Here is a 25,287-nt window from a genome sequence, read left to right on the forward strand (position 1 = left end):
TCTGATGCCTATATGGCTCAGGTCCTTCCTTCAAGGTAAGTCTCTCTATAAAGAAAAAGGTTTTGTCAGTCAGAGGGAAACCATTCGCTAAGAAATGTAACGACTTTTCCTAAACAAGCCCAAAATTATGTAGAATGAGGTACACATTAAAATTCTCGTGCACACATGCACTTGATATTTTGACAAGCAGCCCACTCACATTCAATACGTATCTGTTCCATCTCTGACACCTCGGCGATGGACTCCTTCAGGTCCTCTACGAACTTGAGGAGCTCCTCTGCGCTCTGAGCACAGAAATTCAACACCTGCTTCTTATCAGAACCCGAACACGGAGACACAATAGTGATGGCGTGAGGATAGACTGAAAAACAAAGACAAAATAGAGGCATTATCAGTATTGGGCAAGTTACTTTTAAAAAGTAATTAGTTACAGTTACTAGTTACTTCTTCCAAAAAGTAACTAAATTAGTTACTCAGTTACAATTTATAAAAGTAACTAGTTACTTCAGAAAGTAACTACTTCATTACTTTCAAGTACATTTTTAAATGCTCAAATGTGACCCCACCTCCACCCTTCTTTAACGGAACTTAAAATACATGTGCATGTTCAAATATTTATGATAAATCTGAAAATTATAATGAAATGGACACTTAATACAATACATTATTAACAGAAACAATGTACTCAAATCTAAAGTATTTGAATGTTGCTGTGGGACAAAGTGAGACTAGCCTCTAATCAAATGCCATGTTTTTTTTTAACACACGGACCATATAATCATCAGAGTTGCACGTGATTAAGTTTAGAAATAGACAAACCTTGTTTACAAATCCACCAAGCAAAGATACCCTGTCAATTTTATAAACTTTTATAAAACCAGCCAATATAATCACAATGAACACATATAAAAACTGCAGAGCGTCTAATTTGTAAATCAAATTATTTATGCACGAAATCCAGAATAAACTCCGGCACAATCTGCATATTTTTAAACTCTCAAGACAATTGTTATATAGCCTATATTTAAAATATTTTATTTTGGATGTGTTCATTCTGATTATACTGACTGGGTTTATAAAAGTTGTAAAATTGACAGGATGTCTTTGCTTGGGGCATTTGGAAACAAAGCTTGTCTATTTCCGAACGTAATCGCGTGCATCTCTGATGATTATACTGTGTGTGTTGAAAAGAACACAGATTAAACACACTCGCAACAGACACACCCCAAAGCAGAGACGTTATAGCGTTGGCAGCGGCACTGAGTGGAGTTTTTCCGCTGTAGTGGACACGCACCATTAAAACAATCAGCGGTTGGCGGGCGGGTGCGGCTTTGAAAATTGGTCAAAAAACGTTGGTGTGGATGGATGGCGGACAGATGATGAGTTTTGTGATGCGGTTGCGGATCAAATAATAGCCCATCCGCGTATCTCTACTGCCCACTAACTAAGGTAGAACAGTAAGGTAGAACAGTATTTGCCTCTCGGCTCAGAGATCTAGCTGGTCTGATGAAAAAAACAGCTTCAATTATAGTAACACGCCACATTTTTTGTCAGTAACGGGAACAGTGTTATTAAGATGGGAAGATTAATCAATTGGATTACTCGTTACTGAAAAAAGTAACGCCGTTAGTAACACTGTTATTTATAACGTCGTTATTCCCATCACTGGGCATTATATTAGCAAAAATATAGGCTGTTATTCACTGACAATCTTAGTCGCTGCTAATGGTCACATCTAGAATGTGTTCACATCCAGATTCAAAAATGCTATATCAATGTCAATGACGTCTCAGACAATAAAATAGAAATGGCACTCGGGTGTTTTATCATTTTAGGATACTTTTTGGTGCATTTTTGCACTTTTTGGAACTTTAAAAAAAGATATGGTCACTAAGAGTGACCTAAACAACAGTTTAAAATATTCTTTAAAAAAAAATCTACTTTTATGTCTCACGCAAGAAAGAAAGTCATAGATTTGAGAATTTTAAAATGACGAGAAGGTGAGTGAATAATGACAGAATTGAACTATTCCTTAATTCCTTCTCTCATCTGAGAACCAAAACAAACAAAAACAAAAACTAAAATAGCCATAGAGACCCACTTTTGAGGAGTTTTTTTACCAGGATTTGGAAACGTCACATTTACCCTTGAGAGCAACTCAATATATTCACACTGTAAAAAATATATATGATCAATAAGTTATAATATCATATGTTTTACATTGCTTTAACTCATCAAAATAAGTTAAGTAATGATTGTACTTAAAAATTTAAGGCAGCAACTTATATATTTTTTTCCAGTGCATGGGTGCAATGCTTCTTTTTTTAAATCAATTGTTATTGGTTATTAAAATTATTTCCATAACCTTCATCATGAAATTGGCAAGATTTTAGAAAGAATAGCCCACACAACTCAAGTGATGTTAGCATAGCCGTCAGTTGATTAAAAATGCCAGGAGGATGTTTTGTTAAGCATCAGATATGTTCTGACTGACTTGGAAACTTTTTATGTCATTCCAGGTTAAGAAATAGCATTATAATGCATTTATAACACATTTATAACACCTTTATAATACAATTTCTGATTTTCTTGCACATTTAGCACGTATAAACCTTATAAACTCCATACAGTGACTGGCCCCTCAGCAATCATTCTGTTTTTTTATTTTTTTATTTTATTGTATGATGTTGTGGCTGAAAACATGTTTGTTTATGTGTTGATTTACTCATTTGTGCCTCTCCTATCACGTTCAGTCTGTTCAGTCAATTATTACAGATTCGAGATGGGCGAAATATGAGCGTGAGCCATAACACTCTCATCTCGCTTAATTACAGCCCAGCTGCCATGCATGTTTGTGAAAAGCACAAAAAAAAAAGAAAGCAAAAAGAGTGGGAGGAAGACAGAAATGCTTGTGGCCACCTTAATTGGAAAATGAGAGGGTGCCTGTCATCTTCATTTATCATGTGGTATTCTTTTTGTTGGAAGTAAATCAGTGAAGTGGGCGTTTGAAAGGCACATAATTGTCTGGATCTTGCATGACGTTTTTCTTCACTCCACAGTGACCAGTTTACTTACACTGCCCTACAAAGCTAAAACACAGTCCTACACAATTCTAAAATTGAGGGGGGAAAAAATGCTTTTATAATGAATTTTGATCTGAATATAGTTGAGTCAAAGGGTCCAAATGGTGTCCAACAGTCTGAGATTTCCGGTAAGTTTGAACATTTTTCCATTTGTTTTGATATATTATTCTCACTACATATTACATTATAGACTATATTATAATTATATAGTATAATATAATACACTGAGTTATTAGTGTAACATTTTCAGTGAAAGTTGACACGAATGCCCAGTGAGTGTCACTAAAATTGTATTTAGCTTTATACGAAACAGATGAGCGTGAATCTGACAACTTTTTATTACGTTGGTTGATGTAAATATCATGGCAGTTCGAAAATGAGATGTATGGTGAGTTACACCGAAAGGTAAATGCTCTATAACATTTGAAAATAACGTACCATGTACATTAAACCCTAAACCTTACCGTTACCGTGTAACAGACACATTTGATGAAGCAGCAATGGCATTTAGCTTGCTTCTACTAGTCTTTGAGCTGTTTTATTGTGATTCATGTTTAATGGGACTTAAACATGTGCAATGCTGTACCAGGTGAGCTTTCGAGCAAGTTTACTACATCAGAAAAGCCATACTGTACATACTGTGTGGAGCTGTTTTTTTATGCAAATGTCAGAATATATTAGTTTACAAATCATGCACTATGGTAAAAGTGTTTTGATGTCATTTAGTATTGTGGGAACCACACAAAAATAAGTCTTAATTAATCAGTAATCTGCCCTGTAACCATAATTTATGTGAAAATAAATCATAGTTATTTTACTGTCACTAGTGCTAATTTCAGCTGGAAACTTTAGTGAATTTTATGTATAGGTACATTTTTGTAGTTATGCAAAAATGTGGGTAGAGGCACGTTTTACCAATGAGCCTGGCTGGATTTACCACATGAGCTGTAGGATCTTACATTCATTTTCAAACAGGTGGAACTGCATGCCCAGTAACCCCGTGGCCTTGCAGAAGGTGTAGGCAGCAGAACTCTTCTTCTTTGGACACAATTTCAATATCTGTGAAGGAAAGAGATAGAGATTTTAATTAGATTCACTATCAAAAAGAGTGTAAGGATATACTTCAAGCGAAATCGAAGAACGAACTGATGTGACAATTTCTAACAAAATCAGGCAAAGACGAACTTTGTTTGGAGTTCGTTTTGGGAGTTTGAAACAGCTTGCCAACGCAAACTGTCTGGAAAAGTTCGCTCCGTCTGGAAAAAATCCTTTGGACTGCCATTGGTCCATGGCGATTACATAATAGTTAGGAATCTTTTCCAGTTAATTTCTGCTGTTTGGCCCGAAAAGGTCAGACGTCAGCGAATGGAAACATGAACACACTGGAGAGCTGCTTTATAGTAGAAAATGAAGTTGTTCTTATGATGAAATGAGACACTGACACTGTTTTTTTAATGTTTAATATGATAAAGCTGCTTTATTTTAAGCAATCTATTGTATAAAGTGCTATATATATATATATATATAAACCTGACATGACATTACTAGAGTGCCGAATTGTAGAGCTCATCCAAACATATCCACATTGCTATGATCAGATGCTTTATTTTAAAAAAAAAATGCTTGCTATTTTCTCAATTTTGTTGTGTGTTAATTTTGTTATTGAGAGGAAAGCGCACACTACATATTTACATATTAATCTAAACGTCGCTCTCATCAGCGTGGGTGGTGTCGGATGTTCATTAAGATGCTGGCCACGTATTTCAAACTTCGTTTTACCTCTAAACAAAGAACGAAAAAGAACTTTGCTTTGAGTATATCAGGGCCTTAAGAATGGTAAACACATGCTTTGTTCCAAAACCTAGTGAGCTGCCTTGCTACTGTCAACCTTCTAAGGCAGTTTGTTAACTGAAAAATACCTCATGAGTGCTTTAGAACGCACTATAGGCAGCTCGCCACACAAATAGTGCTCCTCAAGAAAACACATTTATATTTCTAGTTAAAATTAGTGGTCACACTTTAGTTTAGGGTCCTTTTGCCTCAATAAACTCTTAATTACTCCTTATTAATATTTAGTAAGGTAGTTGTTAAGTTTAGGTATTAGGTATTATTAAGGGATGTAGAATATGGTCATGCAGAATAAAGCCTTAATAGGGGCTTTCGAACCGGAGGAACCTTTTCACAGTTCCTAGAACTATTGGTGGAAGTACCCAGATTTTGTAGTGTTTTTTTAGTTTTTAGGAACGATTTTAGTTCTAGGAACTCCTTTTGGAGGAACTAATTTAGCTCCTACTTCAAATAAGGGTCTAACCCATGTAGGGTATGGACCAATCAGACACATACTAATTATTCATTATATACAAAGGTTTATGAAACTCCTCACACAGCCCAAATGAACAAACATAAGGGCAGAAACAGTGTCATGTTACAGGGCATGATAAGGAGATTTTACGACCTCCGAGGAATGTGGCCACATACTCAAGAGAGAGACTATGAAACAGAAACCCTCTTTAAAACAGACTTTGCTGCATTAATCATAGACTAACTGATCTATAAATGAACATGCATAAAACTGTGAAAGAAACAGTGTAAATGGTTTACTGTCTCGTGTACTATTAGGTATATATTATGGTATGTATCCTGGTATACAACCAACTAACGATCAATGTAACCTCACCTGTATCATGCCTCCTACCTAATTAATCCTCATTTAATGACTCACACTTTGATGTACATCACCTTCTTCTAGAATGCAGTGTGGATGTGTTATAGCTATTTGAGCATTAATGAAGGTATAATCATATTATGGGACAAAGATCCGTAAATCAACTAAGAGCCACTTTCCCTCTCAGACATGTCCCCTTTCTGATTGGTCGAGTTCAACCTTTAGGGGAGGATCTTCTCCAGGCCTTATTAGAGACAGTCCACATGTGACACCCTCTCTTAGTTCTTTCATCCAGCCGCAACACTGTTCTGGTGATACTGGGGAGCCCCCTCCCCCTCCACGGGGGCCCCAGGGCCCAGCAGGCATCGATTCCAACCAGATATGGGCTCAGGCAGGAGAGAGATGACTCTCTCACAAAGAACCAAGGACAATCTCAAGAGTTTTGGAACAAAGACTCCAACCAACAACGACTCCAATCACCCATCCTTCCGACTTCCTCACTTCTCCTGGGTGCTCGGCGTGGCCTCAACAGAGTCCCAGGCCTTGCCCAAACCAGCCATGCGTTCCTGGAGAAAGAGAACGCTCAACCAACTTCCACTTGACACTGCAGGAACCATCAACGACTTCAATTTTCAACAACTTCAAGAATTGTTCCCATTACAAATGCAAATATTCAATTCAATGAAATGTGAAAATTAAATTCTGATGGTTCTTCTCATAGACCCTCTTCCGGTTTCCAATTTTATCCTATCACTAACCTATTTATGTATTCATGTGTGTATGTTGTTTAGTTTATTTATATTCATATAAATATCTATATTTAGTTAATAAAACTTGTACATAATATGTATTTGGTTCTGTTTTGTTTGCAATACAAGTCACTTTACAATCACGGTTTTTGCTACTGGCTCAAAGTACTGTACAGGCAAAGAAATAATTATTCTTCGGTGGCCATGGAAGATACCCTTTTCTTAGAATAAATTAATAATCAAAAGAGTTCGTTGGAAGAACTGATTATTTGATTGTAATATTAATTAAATTATAAATCCAATTAACTGACCCAAATATTTATAATTAATAATAACAAGATATTATTGATTATTAATATTTCCAAAAAGCTGAGTTCCTTACACCCAGCACAATAAGAACTATCAGTGACACTAGTGTACGCTGATTGGCCGAACGCACGTGAAACACCAGCACACGCCATTTTTAAAAAAGCTATGTAAACACACAGATTATAGCCTTTATATTTACACCACAAACTAACTCTACATACATGGTAAACAGTGATAGATGAGCCTCTTGACCTTTACACCGAGGAGAAAATCCAACCCAACTTTGAGGGGGCCAAGCCAAACACGATTATGTATTTCTGCTCAGCTAGCAACACTGGACATTAACCACACGGCATACGCTAATACCTTTTCATATACTGTCTACTTATGTATAACATAGACTCACTGTATTCCGGACACTTTGCACAGTAAAAGTCCCGTAAGATATCAATCCACAGAAAGATAAACCTGATTGGCTCGTCTGCCTCTGGGGACATGCCTTCCACATGTTCCAAAAAGTTTGATTGACACGTTTTGAACTAATCATTTTGGAGAAATCTTGAAAAAACTGGCGGGAGACGCAGTGTCGAAATTACTGTGAGGACTCAAGGTGTTCCGGACGGCTGAACATTTCTACTTACTGTGTTTCGGACAGGTATAAGAAGGAGTCATTTCTAATATAAAACATACATTTTAACAACTATAAGCTGGTGAAATAATGATATTAATCTTTAAATTTAAAAAAATCTTTAAATCTAGCCGCGTGCTCGTTGGTTGAGCAGAACTGGGAAAAGTGTTTGTATGAGGGCGAGCGCACAAGTAGTGGGCACGGGACCTACATGTGACACAGATGATGCCCGTCCGGGTCATGCAGAGAGCTCGAGATGGCTCTGCATGACGCGCGAACGGGGACACGAGGGGCTCTCTTGTAACGTACAGAGAGCTAGCCGCGTGTTCGTTGGTTGAGCAGAACTGTATAAAAATTTCTGCTCTTCCCACGCATCCAGTCCGTCGCGTATGTTGATGCCCGTCCAGGTCATGCAGAGCCCTCTCGAGCTCTCTGCATGACCCGGACGGGCATCAACATACGCGACGTACTGGATGCGTGGTAAGAGCAGAAATTTTTAGAGCAGAATAACGCGCTAACGGCGACGCGAGGGCGGGGTAGCTCTCTCGTAACGTACAGAGAGCTAGCCGCGTGCTCGTTGGTCGAGCAGAACTGGGAACAGTGTTTGTATGAGGGCGCGTGCACTAGTAGTGGGCACGGGACCTACATGTGACAGAAATGATGCCCGTCCATGTCATGCAGAGAGCGTGACGCGCGAAAAGGGGGCGCGAGGGCGGGGAAACTCTCTTGTGACGTAAAGAGAGCTAGCCGCCCGGCGCTGTGGTTAAAGACTTCGATTCGAGCCCGCAGGGTCGACATCGGAAGTCCATCGCAGTGCTCGCATCCTCCATCGTAAGGGCGAGGCTGCCTGTTCCTGGCTCAGGCAGAGAGCGCAGGTGGGCGGTCTCCAACGCTGAGTGGCTCTGCACGAGCCATAGGAAGTGCGAGACATCTTGAAAAATACGTCTCGCTGCTCTTTTAGGAAGTGTAGAACACAGAATACAGAGATAAAAGGATATGTGGCCGGATAGCGTAGCTCGCACGGATGGCTGAAGGTGGCGAAGACAGCCGGCTTCCTCAGCGCTGTCCTAAGCTGGCTGTTTCGCTTGTTCGACGGCGGCGGTGCTTATCTCAGATCCAGCGATGCGAAGAGCAAAAATCAGGGAATTCAGCCTACAGCCCCTACTTTTATACGCTAAACCACGCCCATTCTGACGGGCTATGACGCTATGAAGCCGCGGGCGCCCTTCATTGGGCGTGACGTCACGCCGGGCTCACTGGTAGGCTGCAGCAGTTGCCTGCAGGGCAGCCAATGAGCACGTGAGATGGCCTGCTCTAGGTCTGCTAGCTGCTGCACTGCGTTGACAATGAATACAAAATTAAGGATAATTTTTTGGCTTCAATATCTCGAGAAGATGAATCTTTCCCGTAGCGTAAGCTAAACTTACGCAATACGAGAGAACCTCTTGTAAGAGAACAGTATTTAACATTAACAATAATTTAACTTGAGGTGTTTTAATGAGGGTGCAGTTATGCGCCGCTGCCGCTCAAATTCGTGTCGGACAAAAAGCCTCATTGAACGTGTATATCCCTTAAAAAAGTACAAATATTTGCAAATTGTAACTCATAATTATTTTATAAGACAATAAGAATGTTTTTTGTCATTTTCTGGTGGGGGATCATGTTTTAAGAGCTGTTTTCTGTGGGGATATGCTTCTCCCCTCTTCCTTTTGACCTGCCAGAAAACCCTCCCCAGCCATTTTCTGAACAGTCATTGGTGTACGTTAGAAACTCACGTTGATTTCTTTGAAACTACTGGCTCTGGAAACATAGAGTTTGTCAGGATCGAAAGAGGAGGAGGCAAAGATGACACGGATATACATAGATGCCATGACCTGAAAGTGTTTATTTATAGAATTTGTGGGAAAAGGTCAAGTGTCCAAATACCGTGATGTCCGGAAAACAGTGAGTCTTCGTGAGTCTTATTGCAATTCCAGATAACGTGAAATTACACAGATGTGTTGAAATGACCTTTAAAACAGCATTTAACATTAACGTTAATTTAACTTGAGGTGTTTTAATGAGGGTGCAGTGATGCGCCGCTGCTGCTCAAATTCATGTCTATCCAATAACATATTAGACAAGAGAACTGCCGTTCTCAGCACCGTCATAATAAAGGTCCGCCCCGTCGTCAAAATAAAAGTCACAACAACAAGATGACGTCATCTTCCCGCTGGCAGTGCGAATGCAACCAGGAAAACGATCCTAAGGGAACCATTAGTTCTCGTGGAACCACCCTGGTGCCTAGTTCCTTGAACTAAGTTCCTAGAACTACCAGTTGCGAAAGCGCCTTATATGAGCTTTAAAGTAATAATAAAACGCAAATATCCTAGCAATATGGATGTTATTAAACAACTAGATCATAGTGAGAATTGGACCCTAAACTAAAGTGTTAGAAAATTAGTTATATGAATTTGACACATTTTATTTCTTCATTACATTAAAATTAAAATTATTCATCATGTTTACTAGCTTAAAGGCAGGGTAGGTAATTTGTTTCTAAAACACTTTTTGGCAAATTTGTTTAACCCTCTGGGGACGGATTGGGCGGTACCGCCCAAAATGGCATACTTTTACAAATGTGTAATTATCTTAAAAACTATTAATGATAGAGAGGTGCAGTCTTTTTTGCCGTCTTCCTCAGATTCCGCTGAAAACAGTGATAACAAACTTACCCGGCTTGTATACACACTTCCTTGTTGCGCAATACCAATACGTCAAAGGCCAATGAAATCGATGTTGTTTGGGAGTTTCACGGTCAACAACCAATGGAAAAATTGCCGATGGAGGAATATTTTTCTTACCCAATCAAAGGAAGGTTACCATGACGTATTCTAGCAAATAGGACTCTGTAACCTTGCAAGGGGTGGTACTATATACTATTACGCAAACAGCGTTGAGTGGCAGAGACAACAGAAAGCGAACGGACGCGCCGTCGAGTATAAACAAGGCTTTACGGAGCGAGAGCGCACAGAGATATGAGAGAGAGACAGAACAATTATAATATATATACACACATTCAATTATAGCATTATTTATTGTTTTAGCACTTTTATGATGGCTAGCAGTAAGCAATTTACGGTGGAACAAGCTCTGGAAGAATTACTGGAGAGTGACAAGGAGAAAGCTTGCTTAGAAAATTCTAAGCATCCCTAAGAAAAACGCCTGGGACTATTTGTAAATAAAGTACAATTTTTCATTGTTCTTTACACATTTTATATAATAATTACACATGTCTGTCAAATGTTCAAATATTTTTGAACAAATATTTTTTTTGTTCAAAAACTGTTCACTATTGTTGTGTGATGTGTGATTTTCAGAGATAATTGTCAAAAATCGAATTTCCGTTTTTGAAATTCTCTAGTTTATTGTACATTTTCACTCATACTTCCTTTATAAACATATTACATGCGTGTTTATGTTAGCTTAGGGTCTTCTGAATCCATAGATACCAAACACATAGTGTTCCATCTCCATTACATATAGTTTATAAGCCCAAATGTAAAAATAGAGAAAACGGACCAAAATGATCTTAGTCCCCAGAGGGTTAAACTGTCTTTATATACCAATACATATCTAAAATGTAAGTACTCTGAAAAGGAGTTTATAAAAATAGAGTGTCTGTAGTCCTCTCAGGGCTCATCCATTAGGAACGAGTGCTCTGATTGACTGGGCGACTGTCACTCTCCCTCACTGCTATGGCTACCAGCCCTTCTGCAACAGGAGCTGCCCACATGCGCGCACTCGGTTGACTCGCTCATTATGGAAGAGGAGAGGCGCGTACCGACCGCAAGCCACGAAGTCTCACAATTATGGCAGAGAAAGAGCAGACAAAAAGGTATTTTATTACCTGTGATTCTGACATGATTTCACTCAATCGCTATGCGCTCCTCTCCATTCTGCACTGGTAAACGCGTCCTCCAGCTGAGCGGTTGGCATTGCGCGTTCAAATGTTTTGGGGGCGTGGTTTTGGAATGAGCTCAGAAGGAAGGGGGTGGGAGTTTCTCTGTTGTATACTTTCAAAATTCAGCAGTTTTCTGCTAGTTTCTCAGACTTACCTACCCCGCCTTTAATTCAAATTCAATTCAAATCCAGGAATTTAATTCTCAACTGACATTCTCCTTTCAATTCTGAATAGTCAATAACCCTGCTATCTAACTGTCTGTCAGTGTTAAGATCGTACGTGTTTGAGTGCATGTGAGAAATAGAAGGTCTCACAGATTAGTGTAGTGTTAAGAGTCTACTTGCCAGACTCCCTACTGGTTTACTCACAATACCACAATATTGAACCTATATTGCATTCTGCCACAAATCTACGGGTGGCAGGAGACCCTCTTGAAGGAGAAGAATAATCGCTGAGCCAACTCGTATCTCAACACAATTAATGCCAAAGCTTCTCTGAGCAAAGTTAGAAAAGCAGTTATGACAATCAATATTGCCACAAAACTTAATAATGTATAATGGCCTGATTGACTGGATATTTGGATTTTATATATCTCCTTTTATATTTCTGAGTTTTCCATTTCACATACAATGTATAGAGAGTGTTTCATTTTGCAAAGGTCATCTGTATTTTTGAAAAAGGCTGATTTCCCCCAGTTTCACCCATGATTGTAAATGGGAAAATGTGTTTTGTGGTTTTCTCTTCTCTTTTTATGGCCAGATTAAAAGGAGCTCTTGTAATTATGAGAATAGTTTAATACGTTGCTGTGATAGCCTTTCAGTCCGTCTAATGCCCTCCATTAATTATAACAGACATTTAATCTTAGATTAATTTCAAGAGCTGTACTTTGTGGCTTTGACCAAATTATTTGAGGAGTTGTGGGAGAGTTGATGGAAGATCAAGTGCATTTTAATATAGTCGGATATAGAATTCCATTGTAATTGTGAGCGCAAATGTACTAGACCATAAATATATGGAAAATGCATGTCTTATATTTTGTCATCTTCTCTTTTTCCATGATTAACAGCGTTCAACATCAATAAAGGACAAGAAATTACTAAATGAAAAATTCTACATAATGAAATGTGTCTTGAAGTTACCACAAGTAGGTCGTTGAAGAGGAAGACCTCTCTCTGGTGAGCAGCTTGCTTTTGGGCTTTGTTGATGTCAGTCACTTCAAACAGCCGACTGCAGCACACCAGTCTTCTGTGTGGCACTGACAGGACCTGAGAGTGGACACATGTAAAATTACTTCACTAAAAGAAAAGATACATCTTTAGTGTCATTTCTTCATTTGTTATATCAAATAACATCTAAATCAGTGGTTCTTCTCAGCCTTTTTGACTCAAAGAATCAAGATATATATTTTTAATTAATTAATAATAATTTATTAATTTAAGTACTCTTAAATCATGCTGAGGCCCCATGGTGTTTACCCCATTGAGAACCACTGATATTAAATAATGCTGATATATATATAACATAGCTTATCATTGCTATGCTGATGATTTGCAGATTTATTTGCCGATGAGTCCAACAAATAGTGATGCATCTGGGTCACTAATTGATTGCATTGACGACATTAAATTATGGTTAGGAAAAAACTTCCTTAATTTGAATGAAGATAAGACCGAATATATTTTATTTGGCGAGTCTGCAAACGCTGACCCAAATACATTAATTTCAAAACTTAGACCGACTGTGAGAAATCTCGGTGTGACTTTTGACAGTAGCCTTAAATTTGACAAACAAATTGACAGCGTGGTAAAAGCAAGTTTTTTTCAACTACGCCTATTGGCCAAGGTCAAACCATTTTTAAATCGTTCGGATCTTGAGAAAGCTATTCATGCTTTTATTAGCTCAAGACTAGACTATTGTAACGCACTCTACGTGGGAGTTTCACAGTCCTCGCTCAGGCGCCTTCAGCTGGTGCAGAACGCAGCAGCTCGCCTTTTAACTAATACACGCAAACGTGAGCATATAACTCCTATTCTTTCTTCACTCCACTGGCTTCCTGTTTCTTTTAGAGTAGATTTTAAGATTTTATTGTTTGTTTTTAAAGCTCTCAACGGCCTTGCTCCACCTTACGTAACTGAGATGCTAACTTTGCGAGAGTCAAACAGGAATCTTAGATCAACAACTCAACTCTTGTTGGAAGTCCCAAGGACAAGGTACAGACTCTGGGGTGACCGGGCCTTTTCTGTAGCTGGGCCAAAACTTTGGAACAAGCTACCTGCCGACTTACGAATAACTACAGACTTAGGCCGTTTTAAAGCGAAGCTTAAGACATATTTATTTAGACTGGCTTTTATATCGTAGCATTGGTTGAGTCATTCTGTGTTTTCTTTTCTTTTCTTTTTTGTTTTCGTTGTTTTCTTTGTGACATACATTTATTATACATCTTGATTATATATTTTATTTTTATATTTTGCTTTGTATTGTTGTTGTTGTTTTTGGAAAGCACTTTGGTTCACCTTGAGTGTTGTAAAGGGCTGTATAAATAAATGTTGATTGATTGATTGATATTTCTCAGCACACAGTATTTTAATGGCAGCGGCTAGTTAGACTAAGTGCATAGAAGCATTTTCTTCGCGATATGCTATTTATAGTAAGTGAATAGGTAGAGGCTATTTATACTTATAAATAGTAGCATATATGCCTATTATTTGCACCTCAGTGTTGTTGTACATTAAACAGTATGCAATAATAACATAGCGTGTAAATAGTACCCGTAGCAGATCTATACAGGGGGAGCTGGGGAAGGAGAAGAGTTTCTACTGGCAAACGCTAACCAACTATTTAAAGGTTGCGCAGCGAGCTCATTGGCTACTGATACAGCAGGAACCAATCAGCTGTGCCCTATATAGAATGATTTAATTGAGTTAATGACCTATCAGCCTGCACCATCTAGAGTTTCATGACAGAACTTTGAATTTTAGCAAGCATATTAGCTGTTTTCCAATAGCTGTGTTCCAATGAGCTGCCTTACTATCTTGCTACATGGCAGCACCCACAGTCTGAAACAAACAAACAAACAAATAAACAAACAAACAAACACATAAAGTCTAGTGGAGTTTGCATGTTGCTAAGCTAATCAATGAAAAAGTGATTAGCAAGAAAAGTGATTAGCATTATGCTAAGCTAACAACAACAAAGTTGGTCTAATAAGAATTGAAGTAAAGAGCAAACAGACCCAGGGTAAAATTGTAAAAAAAAAAAAAAAATAGATATAATGTCTTATAAAGAAGCATCATTTAGTTTGAGTTTTTTTTTTCAAACTTTCTGGAATAGTGGGGATATGCCTCTGATTCCTTTGTAGGCAGGTTTATTTATTTTTTTATTTATTTTTATTTTTTTTTAACAAGAGTTTGTTATTCTGTGTAAATGTGGACCACATTAATCATGAATATTGTATAAATGTTATTTAGGACCTCCTGGCGAAAAACAGTGACATTGCATTTGATGTACTTTCACACCCTAGCAAGCAAAATAGTTCTAGGACAACATCAGAATCAGCGGGTATGCTCCACATTTGCCCTTCTGCAAACTTGGGACATGACCTATAAAAACCCCAATGGCAGCAAAACCAGAAAAGCCCAACCAGGGAGAGGTTGGGAAAAGAAGAGAGAGGTGATGAATAAGATGTGAGGGGAAGAGAGAGACCACAGAGTGTCAGCAACATCTTTATCAACTCTAAGAAGAAGTAAGGGTATGATTACAGACATAACTCGATTTCCACACGGTCATTTGGGTCAGTTGAATTCTGCGCAAACTGCGGCAGAAATCAAATTAGCTACGACAATACAGTAAAAAAAAGAGTAGTGAAGTATAAATGTATGACATATAAGAAGATTATCACAAGCTATTCGATTTAGAAATCACACTTGTGAAAACAGGAGACTGCAACGTTAATAGAAAGTAAACAGACACTTCAATTATTTCATTTACCAAATTGTGGGCCAGAAGTTTCATGAAAATGCAAAGGTTTCATATAGGCTACCTATAATATATATAATTTATATAGTATACATACATATATATACATACACACACACACACACATATATATATATATATATATATATATATATATATATATATATATATATATTTATTTATTTATCTAATTTATATGTAAAATAAAAGCTGCTGGTGGCAATTTAATTATTCCATATTTCTTGGAGGGCTGCAGGATTAAATCATTCACAATTCCTTATATATTATATTGAGCCATAGTGCTTCTCCATAAGGATTTTAAGCACAAAATCTCTGCAGCAGAAATTGGGTCTATTTAGGGATGGTTTGCTTATTCTTTAATGAAGAATTATCCTCTATGCACAAATGCACACACACACACACAAAAAAAAGTCAAAATTATACTTTTTAAAAAAAGTATTATACTAAAAGTATACCAAATATATTCTGATAATCCATTCATGCCAAGGAAATAAAAATGTCTTATTTAAATCAGTTTTTGTTTTCTGTTTGCTTTTCAGTGTAAGGTGAATAAATATGACTACTGGCTATCAGAGAATGAAACATTTTTGTAAGCCAGTTAGAGTTGTGCTGTTGGTGAATGTAAAATGATTTCGATAAATAAAGTCCTTGATTTCTATGATCGCTAAGTTGCTAAGCACTAGAGAAAGACTGCATTGCAGCAAATGGAGAACATCTTCAATTGAAGAACCTTGAGAGAGACTGACTAGCAACAGAATATTTCATTCTGCATTGCCTTTGTTTAAATACTATAGGAATATGTTTGCCAGAAATAAAAAAATATCTAGTAAAAGGGTTTCATATGCTCAGTTGCCATACAATAACTATGATGATGAGCATTAGGGCATGATTTACAACTGATTTTTAAAACCGAGCATAGTTAAAAAGTATTTTACAGTCGACATTTCTCTCGAGCAGTCACCATGTTGAATTTAGTTCTTTATTTATTTTTTTTTTTGACGCAATGGCACATATGATGCCTAAAATTGCCATCCAAGTAGGCTTCTCATTATGTTTTGGAAAACCAATGGTCCAGAACCTACGGTCTTTACAATCTGCTTAGGTTTACAATGCTTTTAGGAAATGCAGCCCTGAGCAACATCAACAGCAAACCCAGTAAAGAACTAAACATATTTAAAACACACATGTGGTAAAGTGCCATACATGTTACTGATTCAGGTCTACAATTACAGCATTTTAATGTTTTCAGAGAACAAAATCCTCATCTAGTTGATCACTTAATATTACTACACACACTGCATTACTGCACCCATTTCTGGATTAAGGCATTGTCCTCTACCAGACATTATGAGAACAAAACAAAAAAGCCATTAAAAGGCTTTTTAATGACAGCGGCAGGTGTGCTCATACATCTATGTGGGAAAAAAGAGGTACATCTGAACAGAGTGATAGAGTGATTTAAATGAACTATTGAGAAATTGCGTTTTATCTTTGAGCCAGTACTGATGAATAGGGCAGAAATAATGAGGATGATTATCACGGATGATCTGTTCTTGTGTTTGTTTTGTGTGGGATTAGCACGTGTTTTGGTTCCGTTTCATGTGGTTAAGTTTGTTTCCATTGTATTTAATTTGATTGATCACATTGGACACCTGTTGATTGTTTGGTTGATTAGCTTGTTTGGATATTTAAGCCCTGTGTTTCTTTCAGTTCATTGCATGTTGTTCTGTTCATGTCTTGCCAAGTCTTAGTATCAATAGAATTAAAATCAATTGCCTGTCTTTAGATCCAGCTCTTTTATTTCTTTGCACCAATCGTGAGTGTGACAGAAAAACAGACCCAGCACAATGGATCTAATGGCCGATAATATCCTCCTCCTCTAACAGGGGGCTCTGTTTTTCAAGGAACACATGTGGAGGTTTTTGGATCTGCAACATCTCATCCAATATGATGACGCCAGCCTCTTTTCTGGGCAGGTTTGAATCCGTGGACTAAAGCACACCTGCCCAGAGATGACCATGGACTGGGTCCGGTTTTATTGCGGAATCCCCTTTACCATTGGTGAGATGGTGGAGGATCACAAAGCCACAGTACACATCCACACCATACACATCGTGACTTCAGCCACACCCAAGGAGAATTCAAGCCTGAGCCCAATGCAGACAAGAAGCATGAGCCTGCAACCATGTCAGCGCCACTGCCTGAGCCCATGGTCATCCTGGAGCAAGAGCCCGAAAACATGTCTGACCAGGTGCGTGAGCCAAGGAGGCCATTACTGAATTATCTGCCTGTCCCGTGTCGGCCAAGAGGGCCATTCCTGAAGTATCTGTCTGTCTCGTTTCGACTAAGGAGCCCGCTTTAAAACTCTACCTGCCCTGTATTGGTCAAGGAGGCTGTCTTGTAAACCCCTGCCTGGGCTACCCAGTTATTTGTCCCTGTCTTTGCTGCCTCCTTCCTAAACTGTCTGTATCTAATATTCTGGACCAGCCTGGGGCTTCCAGTTTGCCAGCTACACCCTGGAGTGTAAACCCTCTGGCTCCGCCTAGAACCTCCAAACCCATCAATTTACCTCGCCCCATCAGCTCCACCTTGGCTCCTCGCCCCCTGGGCTCTACCTTGGTCCGTCGTCGCCCTTCATCTGTGACTTGTACCCCCACCCGTTTGGCTGTGTCAGACTCCTTCTTCCTTCAGGCTTGACCTTATTCAGCGGACACTTTGGCTCCACCTCGGCCGCTCGTCGCTGCAGCTCCGCCCTGTTCTCAAGATCCTTCGATGTCACCTGGTCTCTCCGGCTCTTCGGCTCTGCCTGGGTCTCCAACACCACCATCTCAGTCTCAGTCAGTTGTCCCTCTAGTCCTGCCTGGTACTTCCTCTAAGTGGGCTTGCATCCTGATTCTGCTGCTGGGGGTTACTTCCTGGCTCCTCCCACCTTCATCTCCACCCTGGTTACTCCTGCCTACGTCTCTGCCCTAGCTACTCTCGCCTTCGTCCCCACCCTGGCTCCTCCCTCCTCCGGGAGGAAAACATCCTTAAACAACATACATTAACTTGAGGGGTAAAGCTGTATAAGACATCAAAAACGTTTTCAGAGAATAGTTTATTTTTCTTACCCCACTAGTAAATAATGTCTTCATTTAAATTCAAGTTTTTAAGCATAAATCAAACACATTTTAGAACGGAAAATTAAAAACAGGCAAATAATTTACTCTAAAATATCGGAATATGCTCTACAATCATAATATATAATTTTCCTTCTCAAGTAAAATTTGCATGATTAAGATGTTTTTACTGGCAAAAAAATAGTGGTTCATTTTCACGTCACATGCCGCATAGTGTGGGAAACAGCTTTCATAGAGGGGTGAATGTAAAATAAGGTAATGAAGAAAAAGAAGACCTGTGAGGTTATTCAATGCCACAGTTTTGCAGTAATGAGGAATGGCAGCAATGCTAAAGGCATGAGCTGCAATGAATCACCAGCTGCCCAATGAATTATTATATTAAGCCACTCCATGCATGCAGCATTTAGAGATGGTAAAGGTGAAATCGCAGGACACCTATTGTATTTTAATATGGTCCCAGGGTTGTATACTGTATGCGTATCAAAATAATAACTTGATATATTCAGTTATGTTGGAGCAATGGTGAAAAATTCAAGTGTCATGTAGAAAATATTTGGATGCAGTCTGATATGGATATTACCTGCATAGAAAAGCCCAAACCGAAAACTCACCGTTTTCATCCCCACAATGCTTTGCTCCACCTTGGTGACATAAGTGACGTGGTCTTCATTCGATCGCAGTTCCCTTAGCTGAATACGCTCATATATTCCCACTACCATGTCCCGTGGAATATCTGCACCGTCATCAACCCCTGAGTAAAAACACACAAAGTATATCAAATTTGATTTTATAAAACAGAAAATGTATGGAATAGTATAAATGAACGGAAAAAAATAATTTTTTACATAATATTATATATCCTGCCATTAGGCAACAGCCTTTAACACACAACAAAATAAACATCTTTTAGGCACATCTAATTGTATTTCTGTGTAATTTACCATTTTGACAAACAAGTAAATAAAATTCCACAATTCTTTGTCCACAACACTCCTGTGGTGTTTTTCATCGTTTTTCATTATGTGCCACATATCTTGTCAACAAAGTTTAAGTTCTATTAAACTTTATCAAGCTGTTCTTTTGTTAATAAGTATTTGTTTACAATGAGTCTAGAAGAACAGTCAAGGTTTTTTTCAAACTGCGTAAAAACTTTATGTGTATTATCCATTGTATGAATTTGTCTGAAGATAAAGTGGTTTATCTAACTACTAGGCTAGATCTGCATTATGAACATAATATGCAGCAAAACAGATTTGCCTAATGAAATTATAGGGAGACTTGAGGAGTCACGAAAACATCAGGGGATGTTATGCAAAATCAGATGAGGAGATAGATGAAGAAGTTGAATTCGAAATATATTTCTTTTTTCCTTACCCTACGGGAGAGGGCTGAGTGATGTGTGGGATTGTGGGATTGATAGCAGAGTGGATCAAGTGGTAAGAGTTTTTGGAATTTATAGGAAAAAAAGCAATACAGGGAGAACACGTGAGATCTTCTACTGTGCAGAGATTTTTTTGTGTCACAGAGTAATGGAAAATTAAAATCTACACTGTGAGATTAACGGAGCGCTGATGTCACTGGGCGGTTTTCATTAAATTAATGTGCCATAGGGCACTTTCAATAGCATTATATTTTGATGCTTAATTAGGTTTCGCCCACTCAGTTAGTCATGTGAAATGACCCTGACCCAACTTATGATGAAATGAACGTGTATGTGTATGTGTGTGTATATGCTTTATACCAATTAGAAAACAACAATTTGCATTTACAAAAGGAAAGGCAGGAAAAATGCAAAGCATGAGAAATGACACTTATGAAAAAGTACACATTAACATGCTTTTAAAAAGAGTACTTATTAAGGAATTAATATACTTTAGAATAATATACTAAGTGTCACTGTTATGGTGCAATACAACACAAATTATTCCGAATCACAACATAAATAGTCTTTAATCCCCCAAAAAAATACTCAGGAGAATCCTCAGAGAATACATAAGCACACGTCTAACACTGACGAGAACTGGTATATACAGAAAGAACTAAATGAGACACAGGTGGGGCTAATCAGTAACCAAGGAAACTAACAGAGTATTTAAGGTCAATCTGAACTTAAAGACACAATAACAAAATCACAATAATACAGAACATAAACCTGACAGTATTCCCCAAGCCCACGGCATGTCCTTGAGACTCAACCTATAGTCCAAAGGTGGGTGGAGGGAGGGGGTTCAGGTGGAGGGCAAAGAACTGGTGATGGAAAGGGAACTGGAGGAGGTTGCAGAAGGGAACACCAGAGCCGACGGAGGAAGGAGCCAAGGTGGGGGCCAGATGGACCTCCTGAGCGTAGCCTGGAGAGCCCAGTGAAAACGTGAGTACTAGGGCCACGGGCAGCAGTGCAGGACAGGAAGTCCGAGGTGAAGCAGTCTGCATGAGGGACCAAGGCGGAAACGATGGCCTGGCAGAACGGGGTGACACTGAAGGGAGTGAGGACAACGGAGGAGCCGGAAGGACGGTGGAGTCGAAATGGTGGATGGCTGAGCTGAGGCACAGCTGGAAGCCCGGAAGTCTGTGGCGAAACCAGGGCAAGTGACCAAGGTGGAGTGAAGCCTGAGAGATGGCGGACCATGGCTGGGCTGAGGGAGCGCAGAGCCAAGGTGGAGCAGAAGGGCTGTGTAGGGTATGTAGCGTATCTGGACTGTGTCAGGACGACTCATTCACTTATACATGTAAGAATGCTTCTAACCTCTCTGACTCTGGTCCATAACTCAGGCCGGGCACTACAGAGTCTGTTACTAATGGTGTTCATTGACACTGTCATAGCGAACTGAGTTAAAACCAAGCCTCTCCCTTCACAGCAAGAAGGAACTTGCGTACAACACACACACACACACACACACACACACACACACACACAGCCGGGGGTCAGGCCTCAAAAGAGATCACTATCTCCTCAGAGCCAGGCCAGGCGGCCAGAAATACACACACATATCCCAAGCACACACACACATATCCAAGGACTTTCACTAATTTCCTCATTTAGTAGACTTTACTGAGATATATTTGATATGTTGTTATCTTCGTCCGATTACCCAGGTCCTATGAAGGTATCTGAGTGTATAGTAGTTCTAAACAAACTACAAGTGATTTTAATTATGTTTTTAATGTAACTTTGCAATATCATCCTCCGTACATGTCTTTCTTCCTACCTACAGAATCTCCTGGGGCTGACCAAGCCATGATTGTATAAGAACATACCGTAAAATGTATTTTACTATGCTGTACCATATTTTGGAATGATTCTGACCAAATTCGGCCACGGCCATAAAACATCTGAATGACCGTCCTGACAAGACAAAATAAATTCGGCCCGCCAAAGTTTTGTTGAATGTCATTGGCCAGGGCTCCCCAAAGAGGTGTGGACTTCAGTTTCTTTAAGAGAACTGACCCCCCTGCCTTCCCTCTCTTACTTCGTTCTCCTCCTCGCATCACCATGTAACTGCTTCGTGTTCGCCCTCCGGGGATCTTTTCCTTTGTTTGTTTAAGTTTTATTTTTCCTTTCCACTTTTTTCATTTCCTCAGACGAGTAAGTGAACTTAGCCTGAATTGTTTCTTTGGTAATTTACGTCAGAGACCATTAAACCTTCGTTTGAAAGTGCGCGCTCCGGACCCATCCGGAGGCCATGTGACTCTCCCACGGAACACATCCACATGCCTTCGAAGCAGCCACACAACCAGCAACTGTGCAAGTAGATATTTGTTTTTCGAGCGTTCAGAGCATTAAGATGTGTTTTTCCGTGTTGTCTCTCAAAGGTTTTAAGGTCTGTAATTTGCCACTGATCTTTCCAGATTCTCTCTCTCTCTCTCTCTCTCTCTCTCTCTCTCTCTCTCTCTCTCTCTCTCTCTCTCTCTGTCTCTCTCATTCTCCTCTCTCTTTATTGATGCATTCTCTTTCATTGTCGTTGTATTTTGTTGTAAATACATTTTATTCCTTGTAACGTTAGTAACCGTATACGTAGTTTTCCTTTATTAAATTCATTATATTCATTTATTGATGCTATCTTTCGCTCATATACAAGTCCCTTTAATGTACGATCCAGCTACGTGCTTTACAAATTTATTGATACTTAAAGAGGTCTCGTTATAGAACAGGAAAGTTATTCCTTGTCGCCAGAGGAATAGCTTCTCTTGAAAGTCTATAAAGTAGGATAACTTTGTAAGGTTTGATGAGATCGAATGATCTTGCCAGACAAGCAGATGATTCGATCGTAAATTAATCCCCTTAAAGATTATCCTGACGATCTATGATAGACATAATTGATTTATCAAATATTTAATTATAATCCGTTTTGATTAAGTATTGATATACAATTGAGCTGACAATAACCTGTCTGCAAAATATAGTCTACATATGCAATTAATTATAATCCTTTGTGGTTAATTGTCTAGGTACATATATGAATGCAGATGCAGGGAACATATTATCCCTTTTTGGGAGATTTAACATGTAGGATTATCTGGGTCAAGTCCAGATGAAATTTCTAGGGGATGGCTGAGGAATATCGAATTCAGGAGCAGGTATAAGGGTGGAAGCTGGCTCTGTCTCAAAGTCAATAAGCCAGTGCTCATCCACTGGCTCAGGTGTGGATTGTCCCAAAACCACAGACTCTGGGTTGGACCTAACGGTGGCTTCCAGCCTTGTTGGAATGGATGTGGCAAATGGCTCTAGCTCCGGGATGGACACGGTGGCTAGCTCTTGCTCTGTGGCTGGAGGTGGCTCAAACTTTTGGTCCATTGCAGGCTCAGTCTCTGGTTCTGTGGCAGGCTCAGGTGTCATCATTGGATCCTTGGGGGAAGATCTTCCAGTAGTTCCCGGGCTCTCTGGGCTGGGAAGATGAGGCTTCTGGTCTGGAGCAAACAGAGAGATGGTTGCTTGCGATGGTACAGGCTCTAGGGAGTTGGAGTTGATTCTCTTCCTCAACGACTGCCACTGTGAGGATCCACACACTCACAGGGCATAGCTGATGAAGTCAACAAGGGGAAAGTGGTCATCCTCCACAAGCAGCATCTGGCCTAAGATGTCGGACCATTCAGCTCCAAAAGATGTACTTGAGAGCCTTGTCATCCCAGCACGCTTCATGGTACAAGTCCAGGATCTCCTCTGCATATTCCTCCAGAGATCATACATGTTGCGATGGACAATCCATTTTACTATATTTGTTGTGAGGGTGGGTTCAAATGTCACTATTATGGTGCAATCCAACACAAATTACTCAGAATGACAATATAAACAGTTTTTAATCTAAAAAACCAATATACTCAGGACAAAGGTCAAACTGAACTGAAGCAAAAGACACAGAAACAAAAACGCAATAACAAAACATAAACCTTGACATCAAGAGTGAACTGAATTTCATACTTTATTCTACTTAATTGTCAATTGTAATTAATTGAAAATACATTATAGTCTAAATTTGTATTAAATGTATTTCTGCTTAATTTTAGAGTGTACACTTAACTGGCCTTCATTAATATTATAATATCTTCAAGTGCAGTTTTTTTAAAATACTTTTAAAAATAGACTAAAAGTTTTGTATTTGGTTGACCCTTGATCAATTTTAATGAATTTGCTCTTGTTTTAAGACATCTTCCTTTTTTTCTTATGTCTCACCTCTTAGGTTGCGGATGAAGTCTTCCAACATCATCTTACGATCAGGTTTGATGTTGGGACTGTACATGTCCGTGTTCAGGAGGATGATGGCAAATGCAAGGATGAAGATTGTGTCAGGATTGTGGAACTGCTGCACCACGTCTGGGTTACACATACAGTAACGCTGACTGAGAACAACAGAAAACAATAAAGAGACAAACAATAGCTAAGTGTCACCGTTGTGTTCTGTTCAGTTTATTTTCATTGGGCTTGTCTGCCTGTCATCACGTCATGTGTCGTCTTCTCTGTCATTATCAGTTCATCTGTATCACCTGTGTTTACTTAATCATCATCATCATCATCATCATCTGTATCACCTTTGTTATGTTAATCAGTGTCATCTGTGTTTGTATTTAAGTTCCGTCTGTTCAGTCAGTCTTTGTCTGATCTCCGTTGTATCTAGTGTGTGTTGCTGCCTGTTCTGCTGTCCTGTGTTATACTATCATTAAACCTTCGTTTTGGAATTATATCTATGCCTCCGTCTGCCTTCCTATAACCGCCCGTGACAGAAGATTGGACCAGCCCAAATGAACGACAGGGCTATATTTGTCTCTATTGCTCAAGAGAGCATATAATTATTTTCCTTCACGGAGAAGTTTGTTCGCCGAGCCATCACTAGTACCCACAATGATGGAACCCTCAAGCTGCTTTTCTGGATTGGGGCCAATTTCCACCAGGCCACTGACCTCCCAAACACTGATGGACTGAATGAACTGGAGGGAAGTCATCTACAGGTGTTTGGTGAGCATCGCGTCCCGATCCATAAAACAACCACCATCTCCAGAGCCTCGCCCCACTGAGACCACCCTTCCAGAGTCTCATCCCGCCGAGACCACCCTTCCAGTCTCTCATCCCACCGAGACCACCCTTCCAGAGTCTCGAGACTGTTCACGTCATGGCTGCCGAGCCAGAGACTGTTCACGTCAAGCCTGCCGAGCCAGAGACTGTTCACGCCAGGTCAGCCGTGCCTATGTCTTCGGCAAGGATGGCCGCCGCCTCGCCTCCTGAGTCCTCAGCCACAATGGCCGCCGATGCCACACCGCTTGAGCCCTCAGCCTGGATGGCCGCTGCCATGTCAGAGCCTGTTC

The 25,287-nt window shown here is 39.5% G+C and overlaps 1 protein-coding gene across 3 annotated transcripts in view; it reads right to left on the reverse strand.

Moving 5' to 3' along the window:
- iqsec3a (IQ motif and Sec7 domain ArfGEF 3a) overlaps positions 1–25,287 on the reverse strand; it is a 184,502-nt gene that overhangs the window by 19,351 nt on the left and 139,864 nt on the right. For all 3 annotated transcript variants that reach the window (XM_077233998.1, XM_077233997.1, XM_077233999.1), the window contains 5 exons: positions 24,161–24,327; positions 19,104–19,243; positions 12,517–12,642; positions 4,043–4,142; positions 200–361 (listed from right to left, as the gene is read on the reverse strand). In XM_077233998.1, the coding sequence (XP_077090113.1) occupies positions 200–361; positions 4,043–4,142; positions 12,517–12,642; positions 19,104–19,243; positions 24,161–24,327 (695 nt within the window). The remainder of the gene's footprint in view (positions 1–199; positions 362–4,042; positions 4,143–12,516; positions 12,643–19,103; positions 19,244–24,160; positions 24,328–25,287) is intronic.

This window comes from Siphateles boraxobius, unplaced genomic scaffold, assembly GCF_051911475.1.
Source record: "Siphateles boraxobius isolate OS27281-9 unplaced genomic scaffold, OSU_SipBor_1 19, whole genome shotgun sequence".
Taxonomy (NCBI): Eukaryota; Metazoa; Chordata; class Actinopteri; order Cypriniformes; family Leuciscidae; genus Siphateles; species Siphateles boraxobius.